General features: G+C 42.3%; 1 protein-coding gene and 1 long non-coding RNA gene across 7 annotated transcripts in view; one reads left to right on the plus strand and one right to left on the minus strand.

The window, feature by feature from the left end:
- Positions 1–18,889, minus strand: part of CACNA2D4 (calcium voltage-gated channel auxiliary subunit alpha2delta 4) — a 1,390,363-nt gene that overhangs the window by 941,021 nt on the left and 430,453 nt on the right. For all 6 annotated transcript variants that reach the window (XM_069628636.1, XM_069628639.1, XM_069628635.1 and 3 more), the window contains exon 5: positions 17,806–17,968. In XM_069628636.1, the coding sequence (XP_069484737.1) occupies positions 17,806–17,968 (163 nt within the window). The remainder of the gene's footprint in view (positions 1–17,805; positions 17,969–18,889) is intronic.
- Positions 1–18,889, plus strand: part of LOC138513626 (uncharacterized) — a 481,408-nt gene that overhangs the window by 106,504 nt on the left and 356,015 nt on the right. The gene's annotated exons all lie outside the window — the stretch shown is intronic.

Here is an 18,889-nt window from a genome sequence, read left to right on the forward strand (position 1 = left end):
GGACCCACCCCCATTAAAAAAAATGAAGAAAAATAAATGCATTTTTCCGATGCATTTTCTTTTCGAGGCTTTTGCATTCGATGCTTTGGATGTCGAGGCTATCACTAGGAACCCTTTTATACTCCTCTTGATTGAGTTGACTGCCCAATGATGCTCAGAATATGTTAGTCTCCTTCTTCCCTGTAGATGATAGGCTTTCGCCTTTCTCTAGGTGTTGCCTGTCAGGTCTCCCCTTTCCCTCACTTAGGCTTCCCAAGTGTGGCTGATTGCCAACCACCTTTTGGTAATTGTGTCTTGTTATGGGCTGTGTGGTGGCAGCCGAGCGTTTAAGATCCCTGTCCACCATTTTGAAAATAGGCAGAAGTGTTATGGCATCTCTCCAAAATGGCTCTACCTGTAACCAGTGTATTTGGGACAATGGACAGCAGTGTGCTCCTGGAGTGAATGTTTTTCCTGTTCTCAATTTATTGAACATTTAGGGAATTCAGGATGCATTAAACATTATAAATTGGCCTCGACCAGATGCAAACGACTTAACACTAGAAATAGGACGAAAACGTACTTAACACAAAGAAAAAATTATAATATAAAACAAAAGCAATAGCAAAACATTTACATTTGCCTAATTATATTTCTTCATGTTTCTGTCCATAATGCCTCTAAAATGCCAGACATTCTTCAAGTGAGAGCTTCTCTAATTATGTTTAGGTAGAAACATTAAAAATCTTCCCTGAAGAATGTCCAGCATTTAGAGGCAATATGGGCACAAACATGTAGGGATCGAATTAGGCAGAAACGTTATGTTTGTGCTAAAGAATATCTTTGTAAAATCGTAACTGCTGTTCATAAATATCTACTCTATCTATTCTAATAATTTTGATAGTGAATGTCTTAGAATAGCATAGCTATATGTTGGTGACAATAGAGTTTTCTGTGCCGTAAAGGGGTAGTGGTGTTTTTTAGTAATATGCACCAAATAATGTACATCGCTGTTTTTTATACACCTATCACATACCTGTGTTTTATAAATATTTCTGTGGAAATGGAAGTTATTCAAAATACAGACAATACATGTGTATGTTATATGGTATCAATTTTGGTTTAAAAAATAACGTTTCCTTAGAGTTAAGTAGATCTCAGTAAGCGTTCCGCCTATTTCTAGTGTTAAGGAGTTTCCCCATCTCAAGCCTGCACGCGCTGAAAGGTAGGCTCTTACAGGTGACTGCCGCTCCTAGTAGCAGCAGCTTTGTTCCTCAAAACATCTCCCTCACAAAACTATGGTCATCAGGGCGCAAGGTGCAACATAGTTGCTGGTGGGTCCAAATCACCAGAGGGCTTTACATACAATTGTGGGGCAGGTTGTTGGTTTGGAGGACACATCCGTAAAACATCTGGATAGGTGAAACTTTAGGAGTCCCTGAAGCGACATCTGGGTTCTGATTGTGGCACTACTGCTAGCACAAGCGGGAAGACACAGTGTTGCAGGAGCGGGAGAGATTCCTCTGTTACAAAGCACATTTCGTATAGTTGATTTGTTATTTGGTGCTTGAATTTGGTTTATGCAACACAAATCGGCTCTATCATCCCATTTTGGACAGCACAGTCCCCAGTAGCAATGGCACCATAACATTTTTTGACATCTGTAGTCGGACTTGCCGACGCAGCATCACTGCAAGCGTCGGTGTGTCAACCTAATCACCTGTGTAATATCAAGAAAAGTCCAGCGAAGCGCTTGACCCAGTCATGCAGGCAGCACGCTGTGGACAGATAACAGTACCCGTGCGTTGTAGGTGAAACACGCTGCTTGTGATTTTGCACTGCAAACAACATAGTGCAGTTGGTGAAGACACCTATTAGGTCGGGAGAGGATCGCAACTCAGCACTGCCACTGAGAGCAACTAGAATAATTGACTGGGCATTGAACCAGTTGACGAGGAGATCTCATTTTGAGTGATGCCTTCATGATAATAAGCTGCCTGTAACATATTGTACTGGAAGGCCCGCTGGAAATATTCCCTCGTTGATACTTCCCCCATTATACACACGTGGGAGACATGTAGCAGAAGACACTGTTCACCTAAACATTGTTTAGACCAGACCAGAGTTGAAGTCTGTGTTGATCCTGAAGAAGGTTGTTGAATTATGGGTCCATCATGGAAGGGGCGGCTAGACAACTGAAACATATGTAGATCCAGCAAATAAGCTGTGGAGCTATTTGTTATAAATATACACACAAAGAATGGTCACTGGTGTAACCAAAATTGTACAATATCAAAGATTTTTGTGATAGGAAAATGTTTCCTGGACATGTTTTGTTAGAATGAATCAGTAACGGTATGGAATGAAAGAGTGTATGATTGGTGAAGAGACTGATAAGGTGTCAAACATTGTGATATGTGTATGTGATTAACAAGTAAACAATAATTAAGTGTTATCCTGAAAAGGATAAAATATATTTTTTGATATAAAGATTGTTTATTAATTACACATTGAACTGTTCTAGCCCCACTACCAGGGTCCATTTTCTTTTGTATCCACTACTGCTACCCCTACACTTCTTACATTGAAGGGCCCTGCACTGTCATGTACCTCTGCTTTGGTCAATGGTATCTACAGGAAACTACGGAATATATTGGATCTGCTCCGGCAATTCCACCATATACCAACCACAGATAGCTGTTAATGTTGTGAGTGAGCTAGCCCCGGACCCAGAACCCATCTGCGCCCAAAAGGAGGAGTATGTGTGTACTATTGTTGGCTCGGTCCTTAATATGTGAGGGAGCATCATCTGAGTTGAGGGAACCCATGCCTTTGTAGGCTATTGTCAGTCTTTGCCTCTTTCTTACACACCAAATGTCCAACAGCCATTTCACTTTAAGACTGGGATGAGGAAGAAACAATAAGGAGTAATGCACACTTCCATTCATTCACGCCACTTTGGTACTGAGACGAGGAAGAGGGCTGTGGAGGAGTACCATTGTAATAGCCAGACATGTCCAGCTAATAGGATTAACTATGGTCAGGCAACTGAAGTGAAGGACTTGCACCTGCAACCATTTAACAAGCCCCAGATGCATAAAATGAGAGACCGCCCAGGAAAGAGGAGACACCGGCCTGGAGAGAAGGACGAGACTTGCAGAAGTGGAGCTGGCTGATAGGAACCAGCTGGGGGGACGCTGTGCTGAGCAGGAGGGTGAAAGAGACACTGAGGCCAGAGCTGGCCGTCAGAGGGTCGAGAAATCTGCAGTCCTCATTGCCCTGTGTCCACAGCAGGAGCTGTGGGACACTGAAGTCTCCTGATTGCCGCAGGCCGCTGGTAGCTTCCGCTAAGGAAGAGCGGAACTACACACAGCAAGATTCGAGGATGGCAAGTGCTGCACGCTGGGGCTCCCGTGATACAAAAGCAGAGTGAAAGGAAGCCGGAAAGGAGAAAAGAGCTGGTCGGAGGAGCGGCAGCATACTGGTGAGTATAAAGAAGAGAACACTCATACTGAGGCACTCCAGGGGTGGAAGCAGGCATGCCTAAATGCTGAACAAACTGAAAACTATTGCAGTTGTTTTTGAAAACTAAATTAAGGGTTTTTGAATGCTGTACAAGCTGCAAAGTGTTATCAATACTTTTAAGAGAGCAACACGTACTATTGAATACCGAACTAAAGGAAAGATATGATGAACATCTTTATATATAGAGCTGAATGTATGTATTTGTGTGTGTACGTTTGTCCGGCTATACAAATCCACACTGTTGAACCCATACCTACCAAATTTTGCATGTATTCCTCATTTGTCTCGGGCATGATCGTAGTCTATGTTTGAATGCAAAAATGTTATATGCAAAAAAAGGTTGTATGTGTGTGGGTATGTTTGTCCGGCTACACAAATCCACACTGTTGAACCCACTGCTACCAGATTTTGCATGGATTCCTCATTTGTCTGGGACAAAATTGTATACTATGTTTGGATGCAAACAATGTACTCCATAGACAGCCTCATTTACTGATGCTCACCCCGATTCATTACAGTAGGTACTTAAAGGAGGCAAAATTTGGAAAAGTGTCTGAAGCAAAATGTTCGATATGTTGGTTTCTCAAGTTTGCTGAAGCCATTAAGTGACCGAAACATGCCGCACAAAAAACGAACATCACTTGGAAAAGCTCCATCTGATGCAAAGTGAAAATCAATATCAAGAACCTCTGAAACAACAACAAACAGCAGCACGACTTGCTGACCAGAGGACAAGAGCAACTTTCTCCAGGGCAAATGAGATGCCAGAGCAAACTGAAGCAAGACTTGCTGACATGAGGACAAGAGCAGCATCCTCCAGCACATGTGAGACACCAGAGCAAACTGATACAAGTCTTGCCGACAAGAGCAACATCCTCCAGGTCACATGAGACACCACTCGATCAGGACAAGGACAACACGGAGTACCCCACCTAGTATTTAAATACAGCACAAGTGAAAAGCAAGTGATGTGCACTTAAGGATAATGTGAAAGCAAGGAGGTGGAAAGGAGTGAAGACCACAGAGTGAGTTGCGTGAAATACACTTTGTGGCAAAACCAAGAGACTGCCAAGGGGAATCAGAAATGAGTGTTGACCAATGGCACAGGTTCAGAGAGAGAAAATGTGTGCTGGCAAAAAGCCTGACGAAATACAGAAGTATAACAAAGTGCCAAGAGTTATAGGTTCCGAGACCTGTAATGGGTGGACCGTGTGGTCCAGTAACTGCGCCGAAACAGAGGATCCCCTGTCTGAAAAGTGCCAAGGAAAGCAAAGATAAAAAAGCTGTATTTAATAACAGTTGCTGAAGTGAATGAGGAAGAGAGAAATCTATGTGAACTATTGCAAAGCCTGGATGATTAAGAAGTTGAACTAGAACGGTTTTAAAAACCAGGAGTTTGAACTGATTGCTGTTTTGAAGCTGGAAAAGCTAACTTCTTGGGGAAGGGGACTCTGAGAATTTGTGAACTATGTTGAACTCTTGGGGAAGGGAACCTCGAGGCTCTTTAGAACTGTTTTGAACTTGGGGAAGGGGAAGCTGGAAATAAGCCAGCAGCAGGAAGACACCTAGAACTTTATTTGGAAAACTTGTTTCTTTTGTTGCTAACATCCCTAGACATTCTATATATTTAGTTATGAGGGCAAGTATAGGTGTTGGACACAGAGAGACTTTTGAGTTGAACTTACTGACACAACCTATACCTAGATTTCTTTAGGTAGGGAAATCCCACCTTAGCATAGGACAAGTTAGGCCTTAATCCATCCTGACATTTAAGAAAATGCCAAGGCCGGTTATCTATTCTTGAAGGCGGAGAACGTAAGAAGCTGAATCATCCCTTGCTAAGGTGCAAAGAAAGAACACCATACGTGCCAGGTTTTATTAATTTAAGATGTTTAAATGCTGCAAAAGGGACCATATCGTGGTCTCCCGTCACGTGAGCCAAGGATAAAAAATAGAGTTGAGCATTGAGTTCCAGAACTACGATAGTGCATGCTCGCACTCCCTTATATTCCCAGAGACAAGAATACACTGAAAGGCCAAGTTCAAAGACAATCTTCATGGCATAAGGCATGGGTGATGTGAGACATTGGGCTAATTGCGTGGAGAGGTAAAGTCAAGTCCACCTCCTGGCACCTGGGTCTGAGCTCACGTGCTGCTAAGTGAACTGAATGTTCTAGACATGGCTTGAGCATGCCAACCAATTGTAGAGGGCCGTATAATGGAGTGCCTTATAGTTTGAGAACCAATGACATACTGTCTACTTTAGATGTTCCCCTTAAGGGTATCACAACCCCTAATAGGTTTTTTTTTCATTTGCCATATAGTATGATGTCACTTATGACACTTTTTTTGTATATAAATGTGTTTTTATGATATTTGCAGAGAGAACTGGGTGAACGTCAGTTGAAGTCCATTGTAACTCCCTGTTTTAGATAATTGTTAATCCAACAGCAAAACTTTGCCATCTTCCTGGGTTGGTTTGATTATTTTGTGTCAGAGTTATTCTGCATCCTCATCCATTGCATGCACGTTATCCAAAGGGCTCTGAGCTCAGCTGTAAATATAAGCAGAAGAAGCAGTCATTGACAATACATCTATGCAACAAATCTACCTGAGCAGCTAGACACCAGTTAAGGAAGAAATACTATTAAATAATACCATGAAAGGAGAGGAGTATTAAGAACCAATGCTGTGGGATGCACAATTTTCAGGACAGTTTTCAGGCAATTAAACTGTAACTACTACATAAGTTACAAGCCCACTACAAGGAATGTGTACTTTTACAAAAGGGAATGCACCTTATAACTTTGGAGCCATTATTTGTTATAACAAATATGTCCAAGGATTTGAAATTACATCAATTTTTCAAATGGATGCCAATTTACCCCTACCAATCATTTGGTAATTAAAACGATATTGTAAGATCATCCCAAGCTTTAAAGTAATTGAAGGCCAAATCCCTTGGAAACTTTGTGGACAATATCTGCCCCATTAAAATTAAAATGGATGGAAGATCCAATAGACGTGGACCTACCAGGCATACTCTGATACTAAAACTGATTATAATTTTTGACAGCTGAAAATGTTATACCAAGAATGAAATGTATTTAACAAAAGAATAAAATATTTTTTTTCTCTTCTTTCTTTCTTTTTCTTTTCTTTCTTTTTCCAATACATTGAAAGGAAAATGTCTAGGTATTTGAGTAGTAGTAATGGAAATAACATGTTTTATTGAGTAAATTCAAAAGGGTAAAATGTTTTAATCAAAACCATAAAGATTTATATTTGTATAAAATATTTTAAGTATTGCATCTATCAGATATGAATAGAGAGTATACCTGTTTTAAGTAATCCCTAAAACGCAATCTTTTTTTTCCTGGAGCAGTGTTGAACATTCATGTTGTAGGGCAAGGTCAGTTCTCATGACTGGACTGCAGGATCAAGAATGCTCCTACAATCTACCTGGCATCAGTCACGATAGATCGAGGCTCCAATGAAGGTATTCTAGGATGGCCCTCATGCTCAGGAATTACTAGAAGCACTGAAACCTTAAGGAGTGGAAAGGCCTGAAGGACAATATACTACTAGGATAATCCTTTTAAACTCTGTCAAGAATCGTGAGCCATCATCCTCCAAAAACTGGTCACCATCTCTTTAAATGAATGTGCCTTCCTCAATGAACAGAAAAATAGCATGGGATTCCTCTGCACAGAAAAATAGGACAAACAATATCCCCATCGATACAACTTCATCAGCCTAATATGTGCTGAAGCGAAAATCATCTGCAAGATAATGCTATACCACCTTCATCTATGGGCAGAAGACAACTAAGAGATTGAACTATATCTAGGAGTCTTCATGCATGGACTCTCAGCAATACACCAAACATTCATCCTTTACAATCTAATACATGAGAAGACAAGTATAAAACAAGGCTAACCACCACTTTCCTCGACTCTTCATCTCCCTTCAACTTGATGGACTAGATCAGAGTCCCATACCCTCTGGAGCAAATGTTCCTAAATGCTTTTCTGATAAAATCATCAAAGAACTCTATCCAGCCTCAAATGTGCAAGTGTACTAAGGTAAAAGAGGCCAACGCAAACACAAATATGATACCACCTCAGGAGTAAAATGGCGATACTTTACAGGCAGTGTTATTATCCTACAAAATTGCGCCACAAATGCACTAAGAATCAGGCAAAGGCAATGATCAATTCTGCTTTAAGCAGATGATTCAATAATATTGGTATGAGCAAGAAATGTACCACTAAGTATTTCCCCAAAAGATCGAGGGCAAAAAGACCAAATCCCAAAAGACTGAATATGGAATGCCCAATTTGACTCCATATATAAATGTGGGGAGAGGGAAAGTTAATAAAAATATGGGAGGGTAAGGGGAGGCTGCTGGGGGTCTCCTCCAGCATATATATGCGGTCATAGGGGGAGAAAAAACAAATTCAATCTTTTGGGATTCGTTTTTTTTTTCTCTCTAACAAATCACCTTAAATCGTACCACTGGCCCGGCTAGGCAAAACTAACACTGTCAGTAAAGAAATTGACATCAAAATAAAAATGGAAAAATCAAAGGTCATAGCAAGAATTAAGCTATCTAAAAAGAACATCCTCTATGGGGACAGAAAGGCACTACAAAAAGTGTGACAGCTCAGATACCTGGGCATCAAATTCCCACCACGGGAAAGATTTACTCATATGCGTAAAGGTTTCTACAAAGCCTATACCACAGCAAACTAAATTTTAAAATGTGTGACACAATGCAACGTCAAAATTGCAAGCTGCTTCACAACTATTCTGGAAACAAATGTGGAAAGTGTCATTAGTTAAGAAGCTGAAGTTTCAAGACTGCTCATGAGACGCAAGGGCCTGGGATTGAGCCAAATTGAATTCTGTTGGCCTCACAACCCAGCCCAACATCAGTGGTTCCCAACAAGCCTATGAGCTAATAAACAGCCATGGAACACACACAAGTATGCACGGCCACCGGCAATGAACGTACTCAATTACTGAATATTGAAGGACGTTGTTGGGTCAAAGAAACATCAGCCTACCAACAAAGGCAATTCAGCAAGCAGGTGAGGCGCTGCCACTGATGTCCAATTCAATCGTAGTACAAAGAAGTACCTGAGGTCTAAACAGCATATAAGTAGTGACCAGACAGCATCAGTGCTATCCTGAATGCCAGACCCTGGTGCAAGAAAAATAGAAAAATTCAGTACCCTCTGTGGAAGGAGATGTGCCAAGGCCCCAACTCTCTCATGCCACTCCAGCCCCATTATACAGCTGCTTATTACTCATGCAAATATCAGACAAATAAATGGCTGCCCATGCGTGGAGGGGTGCATCTACCAGGAACGAACAAAACAAACTGAGAATGGCTGTGCAAAATGGCCATTGACCGGGGCAATCCATCACCCTATGCTGAAATTGGTAAAGTTATCGCCAAAAGCATATCCGGAGAGACATTATGAGGAGATTCTGTATTTACTTGGATATATGAATGTTAGTACCAATTACTTTATTTCAGCAGATAAGAAACCCTGCTTAGATCCTCCCCTGCTTCTTATCCCATCTCTTCTTCCAATTGTCCTCCTTGGAATCCCACACCCTTGTAATTATATGTGATGTCATTGATGAGGGAGCAGACAGAGACTAGAAAGAAACTACACATCCTACCTTTCTAATAACCAAAGTTAAATCCAAAACATTTACTCAATACTTTATTAATAACAACCAAACCGAAACATCTACTAAATACATTAGAAATGGCTGCATTACATAAATAGGCATGATACAGAATTTCTACAACATTTACAACACTATTAATTACATGATGTATTTCGTTTGCTTTAATACATCCTCATTTATTTATATCAAACGTGTCGAACATCCTAGGGGCATGTCTGACCCTCCTAGGTCATTTTATTACTGTAGTACTTCTGCAGATTTCATCCTTTTCCCAACATCCCTCCTCCATACACTCCTCTCCTGACTCAGCTTTGTTTTACCTAATTATTGAATCTCTACTCCTCCACCTCCAGCACTCGTTATATCACAATCCACATTTGGCCACCTTGACCTTTCTCATCTTTCCCTCCTTTTTAGGAACAGCTACATGTTACATGCAACTCCAACTTTCATGGTGTTCGCATCCTTGAAAACATGAATCACCTTGAGATGACTAGAGAACCTGGGTTTTCCTTTCTCTCCTTGATGGCCCACTTGACTTTGACAAAATAACCTACTTTAATTTCCTTCCTTACCCTAAACTGTCTGACTCAAGAGGCATGACACTCCTTTTATTTGTCCACAGCATTCTTATTTTTTTCTGCCACACAATCTTCATCCACTCTTAACACACCAACCTACTAAGCCAACAAGGCCAAAGATAATTTAGTATTTGGTCTCTACACTACATAAGCCGTAAAGGAGACACTGCCGTCGTGCTATGTGGACCAACGCTTCCATTTCACAATAGCTCCTTCAAAGCCTCTCTCCAATCCAATTCATTACCAATGGCTTGCTATAACCACCAATCACCTGACTACATCTTTCCACCATTCCATTCGTTTTGGGGTAGTATACTGAGGAAAACGTCCTACAAACCCCCTTTTCTATGGAATACATTTCCATTTCTTTTGATGGAAAGTGTGGAACATTGTCACTCAAAACTATCTTGGTGTGGGTATTGCTTCTACAAACCTTTGCTAAAAACTCTATAACTCCCCTGCAGCCAATTGTTGAACTATTGCCATCTCAAGCCACTTGGCATTATGATCTATCATCAAAATTAGAAATGTAATGGTCTTCCCCAATCAATGATACAACCCAGAATATTGTTTCTCAACCTAACTCAAGGCTCTTTTCACTGTTCACAAATGACTAATAATCTCATGCCATCCTTTCGATTTGACTAGGCATGTCTGGACACCAAAATCTCTCTTTCAATGTATTCTTCCTGACATAAATTACTGAATGACCTTCATGGGCTAACGAGCTAATCCTTTCTCTCCATTCCACAGGAGGTGCAAACTTGAACCACCTGAGTACCCAGTACTTTTCTACTGTCAATTCTTTCTTGGACTCATACAAAACTGAGCAATGCTGTGCCACATCACTCATCTTGAGCCATCCGGTAGAAAACAAGCCTTGCACCACTGTGAGCATGCAATCAGTTCTCAAGCATCCTACCCACTCAGAAAAGGTTATAGCACCCCACAAGGTAATATCCCCAATCTGCAAACTTGCTCATGCGCACACTGTTTCTGCCTCACAATCCTCCCGACATTCTAAAGGTATCCTTAATGGGAAGTCTACAATAAAGTTATTTTTGCCTGGAATCTATGCAATCTCACAATGAAAGTAGCCTGAGCTAGTCTAGTCATACATTGAACCAACCAAACTTCCACGAAAAAAAGGTTTATAGTTTCACATGCTGATTAACTTTACTCATCACACATGCTGCTGTCAGTGCTCAGCACCCCAGCAACAGGCTGACAGGTCTCTTTCAATGCGAAAATATCTCAGCCCGGTCTCAGTCACAGCCCGGAAGGTGAAAGATATCACTCTTCCCTTGGATCCTTCAACTTGGGACAGGAGAGTGATTTAAACCCTTATTGCATGTCCCTGCCAGAATTATGCAGGGACTTCCTGGTACAAACCCACCGAATGGAGGTGGAACATAAGTTCCATACTTCACTCCCCTGACTCCTTCGCATGAATTGCCCATCTGAATTTCACATTTTTCATCGTCAAGCGTCTTAAGGGGTAAGTGATTTCAGAAATCCTCTAAATACATGTATTATAAAATTCATCCACCCCTAGGAATGAGCATAATTCTTCCTTATTAGATGGTGAGGATACATTCCTGACTACCTTTGGTTTGTAGCCATCCTTGGTCAAGGCATGACACAAATAATGTACCTCTCTCTTTGTAAATTTCCATTAAATAAAATCCAGTGTAAAGTCCTTCTCTTCCATCTAACTCAAAACCGCTCTCCATCTCTCATCGTGCTCTCTCCTTCCACTTCCATGCATCAGAATGTGGTCTTGGTAGAGCATGACACCTTGTAATCTGGATAGCATGTAAAACATCAGCCATTGGAAAAGGCCAGTGGCTGATGCCAGCCCAAGAGGCCTCCTGAAGTAATGGTGCACCTCAAATGGTGTGATGAAGGTGCCATATTGCCTAGAATCCCTATGCGCAGGAATTTGATGGTCTGCAGCCGACAGATCAATGGCGGAGAACAGATCCGCTCCTCTGATAATATTCAACATTTCAGAAATGACTGGCTAAGGATATTTTTCCACAACAGTGTTCTTGTTTAGGTCTCTTTAATCTATTCACACGGACTTTTCTATCGACGTTTGGGCCAATCACTACATATAGAAATGTTCTATAATACTTTCACCAGTTCAATCGCAGCTTCTGCTCCAAGCCTATACAACTCTTTCAATCTCTTCATGTCATGATATGGGAATGTTCCTTACAGTGTGCATGAGAGGCTCTGCCCCTTCCATCAGTACTATTTTATGGACCCTCATCTAATACAATGAGACATGTTCTTCACTGCAGGGTCTCGTGATGTTCAGTTTGGCCTGCTCCTCCCAGACCAGGGGAGTCACTTCGTGTTTTGGCCACATTCATCCTAACCATTGCCATGTGATGCTTAATGTCCTCCGAGATGTTACTGCGACCTTGCATAATAATAGTGGAACCCTCAAAAGCTCCCAGATTCCTGATGTCTGACTTGTACACTTTTCTTCTCAAACCTTGATGAAAGATCAATATCTATTTCTTTCCTGTGATGATCTTGCATGTTGAGCCAGAATCCACCATTAGCTCAGTGACAATACCATCCACTTTTCAGCATACATTTGGGTGTCTTCTTCTATCCCCAATTTTTCATGAGTATCATCGAAAATTCTAAATCATCATGTTTTTTTCAAACACTTCAAGGAACTCAAGCCTGGCGATTCTTCCACACCCATGCAAATTGCCTTTAATGTCAAAATTCACACGCCTCTGATTTGCTGCGGCACATTCCTTTGAACTGGCATGATGCCCTCTCTTGCCACATCTGAAAGATTTGATCTTAGAAACAGCTATACTACCACCTTTCTTCATTTCTTCCTTCTCTAACTTTGGTCCCCTCTAACGTTCACTTAACTTCACCACTGAAGGCTAGTACGCTCATGCTATGAGGGGAGGGGCAGGCTTCCTCCAACTGATAGTGTGAAAATATAAGTTAGATGGGGGAAGGAAGAACTGAGTTCTATGGCCAAACAAACACATTCACAGCTGAAGTCTTTGGAGGGTACAGGTGGCCAGGAAAAAGCGTTGTTCACATCTCCAAGGAATTCAGGATAGGCTTAGATCAGTAATAATTCACTACACACTTCTGGATCCTTTCAACTCTGTCTTCCCAGAGTGACAGCACCTCCCTCATCTCAGGAGGACACTGGGTCAGGCATCTCCAGACTTTAACAATGCTCCAGATTACAGGGCGGCGTGAGCCTGCCGCTCTGGTTTCTTCTCAAAGCACTTTTCATTAGTGCTGTCTTCTCTCACCATATATGCTTCACCAGCATGGCTGCCGGTAACACACAGAGTGAAGGTTCTGAGGTCCCAGTAATGGGGTGGGAAGGCAGCCAGAGGAACTACCTTGAGGTGGCCATATGACAGGTAGATGGGACCCTGGTTGGAGGGTCAACTAGAGAGATCGGGGCTTGAGAGGGTTTCCCCAAAGCCAGTCTACTGATCAGTCAGCTATGCCTCTGCCACCAATGGTCAACGGTGCTTCTCAGAGCGATTCCTGTCAGGCAGCTTGGAACATTCCATTAGCTACAAAGTTGGAGGTGGGGACCCTGTTTGACCTTTTTCTCATACAGCTCAAGAAGCAACCATTTTCAAACTGTCTCACATTTTACATGTTTCACTTTTAAATAAAGTTGTCTGGTCTCATCAACATTATAGAAAATATTACGCTCAAATTAAGCAGATCAGCTTCCGTCTCTCAACTCCATTTCCCAGGGGCTTAAACTGGATACATTTCTTATTCGTTGCCTCATAATTTCATCCATAATCCCAACACGTGATTAGTTTGCACATTTGGGACCAACATGAATTTATTTATGGCCTGCAGCCCAGGGTGCTCTCCAGCTACTGGGTCCGCTTCCAGGATGAATAGCGATTTTAGATGGCCATGTGTTTACATGCAGGTTATACTTGCAGTCACAGTTTGACAAACATATGTATCTTCTTGCTATGTATAATGTATACATAATTTACAAACAAATAATTACACTTCAGAAGAGCTGAGATTTTTGAGAGAAAAGGGGCAGTCCTACATTGTTTGCAATGTCTGTAGTAGCTATTAATGAAACGGCTGCCCATTTAAGCTGCATTCGGGTAAACCAAGACAAGTGTCAGGGACACTGTCTTACACCCACAGTCTTTTTCATGGCTTTTGCAGAGGTAGTATTTAGGTAAATGTCCCGAATTGCACCAAAATATCCTGATTATCTCCACTCTGGAGCCAGTGCAGGAGCAAGCTACAACCCCCCCCCCCATACCCCACCACCACCACGGCTCAATACACCACTGTACTTCTGTCTGTGATATAGTCATGGCACTGGACCGTGTCTTAGGATTCTGCACCTCCATCCCCTTAGGGAAATCCTGCTTCCCAGTTATGCTCCTCCAATGCATGTCATTTCTGTTGGACATGACATTCTTATTGTTCAGTAAAATGCAAAATAGAACTGAAAAATAAACATGAAGTAAGAGGGTAAAGGCACAACAATATTAACCAGCAAGCTACTTGCTAGTAACACATCCATCACCCGATGGCATCAACCATAAGCATCCAAGAAAGGAACATAACCAGACTGGGTCCATTAGCCTCTGCTCAGATATGGGGGAAATGGAAACCGCAAATATGCACAACAGAAGATGCTAAACAAAGTATCCCAGTGAAAGAAAAAAGCACAGAGGTCAGGACAAGAAATCACGGATGAAGCAAATATGCCCGTTGAATAGTAAAACCCCATCCGTTCTGCATTGTGGGAAATCCAACAGAGGTGCAAAAGGAATTACACGGAGGAGGCACCGCTATCCTCTCCTGTAGTCTGTGATCGGAATTCTCCACTGTCCCTGTCTGTATTTATTTACTTCACACCTTATTGCATTCTCATTCTGAACATTACACCAGCAGAGGCAGCAAAAGGATAAGAAGCCACATGCGCCATACCAATCATCTTGGTACCCGAAACCAAAGCCGATGCCATACCAATCATCTTGGTACCCTAAACCAAAGCCGATACCATACCAATCATCTTGGTACCCTAAACCAAAGCCAATACCATACCAATCATCTTGGTACCCTAAACCAAAGCCGATACCATACCAATCATCTTGGTACCTAAACCAAAGCCGATACCATACCAATCATCTTGGTACCCTAAACCAAAGCCGATACCATACCAATCATCTTGGTACCCTAAACCAGAGCAAACACCATACCAATCATCTTGGTACCCTAAACCAAAGCAAATACCATACCAATCCTCTTGGTACCCTAAACCAAAGCAAACACCATACCAATCATCTTGGTACCCTAAACCAAAGCAAACACCATACCAATCATCTTGGTACCCTAAACCAAAGCAAATACCATACCAATCCTCTTGGTACCCTAAACTTAGACCAATACCATATCAATCCCCTTGTTACAATGAACCAAGACCAATAACATACCAATCCTCTCTGTACCCTAAACCAAAGCCAATACCATACCAATAATCTTGGTACCCTAAACCAAAGCCAATACCATACCAATCATCTTGGTACCCTAAACCAAAGCCGATACCATACCAATCATCTTGGTACCCTAAACCAAAGCCAATACCATACCAATCATCTTGGTACCCTAAACCAAAGCCAATACCATACCAATCATCTTGGTACCCTAAACCAGAGCAAACACCATACCAATCATCTTGGTACCCTAAACCAAAGCAAATACCATACCAATCCTCTTGGTACCCTAAACCAAAGCAAACACCATACCAATCATCTTGGTACCCTAAACCAAAGCAAATACCATACCAATCCTCTTGGTACCCTAAACTTACACCAATACCATACCAATCCCCTTGTTACAATGAACCAAGACCAATATCATACCAATCCTCTCTGTACCCTAAACCAAGACCAATAACATACCAATCCCCTCTGTACCCTAAACCTAGACCAATACCATACCAAACCCCCAGGTATGCTTCATATCCACCAGTCAGTCACTGTATGTACCCTGGTATGTTGTACTTGTGCACATGTTCGGATCACAGATGTTCACTACAGCACAACTTGATCCTTCCCACTTGTGCAACTCCCTTTCATCTGCTTCTTCCTTTTCTTTCTTTTTTTGAAAGTAGGATTTTGAAATACAAGGAGGCCAAATCCAAAGCATTAGTAGGACAGCTGGCCATACGCGCAAAGCCCAAGTGCCCATTTGGGTTCAGACAAAGAAGGAACTTCAGAAAATAACAGCAATACACCAAATACACTCATTTCCAAGCGCCCACTTACCTAGACTTTTGGGAAGGAGGAGAAGAAAAAAGATAAACAAGAGAAAAAGAAGACAAGGGGGGGAGGGAGAAAGAAGAGGGTGGGCTGAATGAGACCACTGGCTGAATCACAGGCCCCAGATCTTGTGTCAACGCCTTATATGCATTACTGGGCACGCCATACCATGTACTTGGACCAGATCTGATCGCACTTAGACAGAGTATTCCCCCACTGAAAGGGTAGGCTCTATAGCGGGCCCATATCTTTGAGGCAGATCTTCCTCCCGGGGACTAGTACGGTCCTTCCGTTTCTTGAGCAAGTCTCTTTTGCACATATGATTTATCTATGCAAACACAGGATATGTCCCTGGCTCAATTCCAGGTACATGTCTCTTGCCCCAATAAGAACAGTGCAGTCATTTAGTTGCACCGTTCAAACCGGGTACAGGTTGTTCCGATCAAAAGCAGCTCAGTTTGTCACACGGTCAGAACATGTGCTTCGTCGTTTCCTATTCTTATTTTTATCTCATACGGTACGCACAGGGCCAAGTGAACACATGCAAATGGTTGTAATAATGGAAAAGTGGGTCACAATAGTAAACAAACAATACCGTTAATGCCTTATTTTCCAATTTTCATAAATGGAACAAGTGGATGTAGCTAAAGTCCACCATCAAAAGATGAAAAGTGGCCTAGAGTAAATCCAAACAACCAGGCAATGCTGCTTCCTCCGTGCAAAAAGTGTGACAGCCTAATGTCCATCTAGATTCAAGGGAATTAATGCAAGAGTAGTGCAGGGTGTTGATGCATACCTGTCTGGGCCTGAACCCCAGTGACTGGACCTTGGTGAGAAGCTTTGTGAAACCGGTTGGTTGGTTGGGTGGTTGATCCTGGATCTGTGAGCAATCATTAGTATTGTTGCATGGAGATGAAAGAAGGACGGGAGGCAAAATATCTGGCTGGCTTCATTCATGTGGAGCAACCAGCACAGCTCCTTGCCATTAGCAGCTTCATCCCTAACTGATCATTACAGCACACAGAGCCAGCATCTCGGTTCTGTATTCTAAGAACTGTATCCAAGGGATACCGCAATAGGCCAGATCCCAGGACCTGAGTTTCAAGTCTTCATTACAGACTATGACATAAAGCCATTATGTACTTATAGGTTTTACCGATTGGAAAGCAGGTTTGGAAGCAAGAAAGCACTGGACATAGGAGAGGCACCAACGTGGCTAAAGGAAGGGTGTGGGGTGAGCCAGGGTGCCTGGAATGAGAGGAGTGATTAGAGGGGGAGAAGTAGAGTTGAGTGGAGCATCTGCCTGTATGCCTATAGAGTCTTCCAATTATCTCCCATTGTAGATATTGGATCCACAAAGGCAGAACATTCTATTATCGTGTGTGTGCCAATATAGTCCTACAATTATCTCAGAGTGTACATATTGAAGCTAAACGAGGCAGAACATTCTATTATCGTGTATATGCCTATATAGTCTTACAATTATCTCACAGTATACATGTTGGAGACACATGAGGCAGCACATTCTGTTATCGCGTTTAATAGTATTGCCCGGTAAATCATGTAAACATGAACAAGGACACATTTAATTGAAAACCAATAGAAAAACTGACATTCAGGTACAGGGATACAGTGTGTATAATATTAACCATACACGGGCATCACATACGATACGCATGGAGGCCGAGTCCTCTTACTTTTATTGTAGACGTTGGTTGGAAGTTGCACGTTGCTCAGGGATGTGTTCACCATCATGTTGTTGAAATGTTCATTTGGCTCCAAGATGAACTCAGCTCCGAGCTCTACATAGTTTCCATCCTCGTCCCTCTCGTTGATTCGAACAGAGTTAAAGTAGTCAAACTGCAGCGAGAAGATAACAAGATGGACGTTTAGTAAAGAAATCCTGATGGGATAGGGACATCTTGTAAAGACAGTCACAGTGGCGTTGAGGGGGGCGAGGTACATCTTTATTGGCAAAGCAGTTAGACCCGAGCTGCTTATTCCCTCCCATCGCTTGGTCAACTGGCTACACTGGATCCATCTGCTGTCGGTGCTCAGAATTCTTGAATGCGCAGCACACAGCAGCAGAGGTGCAAGATCAGAACACCACTTCCATGTTCAAATTCTTCCAAACAATGACAATTACATCAAGGAAAACATATTAGCATAGCAAAAGAAATGAATTGATAACATAAATGTATTGATAATAGATAACAAATTGTCTTGGGAGGATAGCTCAGGGGCAACATGCTCGCCTTGGAAGAATAAAGACACAGAGCACCACAGGTTCGATCCCCGCGTCCGCGCTTAGAAACCTCTGGGTATTAAGCGAGTTATAAATAACCTATCATATCAAACGAGCATGGCACATACCCCATTCAAATTTTTACAGATCTGAAACAGGGAGAAAGAGTAGGCGGGGGGCTAGGGAGGAGGAGAACATCATGCAAGATCATACAGATAGCACAGTCCTCAGGAAAGATCAGCTGGCGGGGGGCTTCCCTAAACCTTACAGGAATTCTAGTAATACAGGATCTGGCCTTGACACAGCAGGTGAGAGTTGGGAGACACATTTCAGATGATACGGTCCCACCGGCATCGTTTTGTTTGGAGTACCTGTGGAGGAAAGAGAGACTGCTTGCAATCCCACAGGAATAGTAGAAGCCGGTCTACTAGTGGGGACCGCCTACAATGGTGAGGTCAGCATGTGAGTCAAATGACATGAGGTCGCGGATGCGATGGGTCTGTGTGTGCGATAGAGCAGAGGTGGGTACGGTTGAA

The sequence above is a fragment of the Ambystoma mexicanum genome, chromosome 12, assembly GCF_040938575.1.
Source record: "Ambystoma mexicanum isolate Mex_15411 chromosome 12, UKY_AmexF1_1, whole genome shotgun sequence".
NCBI lineage: Eukaryota > Metazoa > Chordata > Amphibia > Caudata > Ambystomatidae > Ambystoma > Ambystoma mexicanum.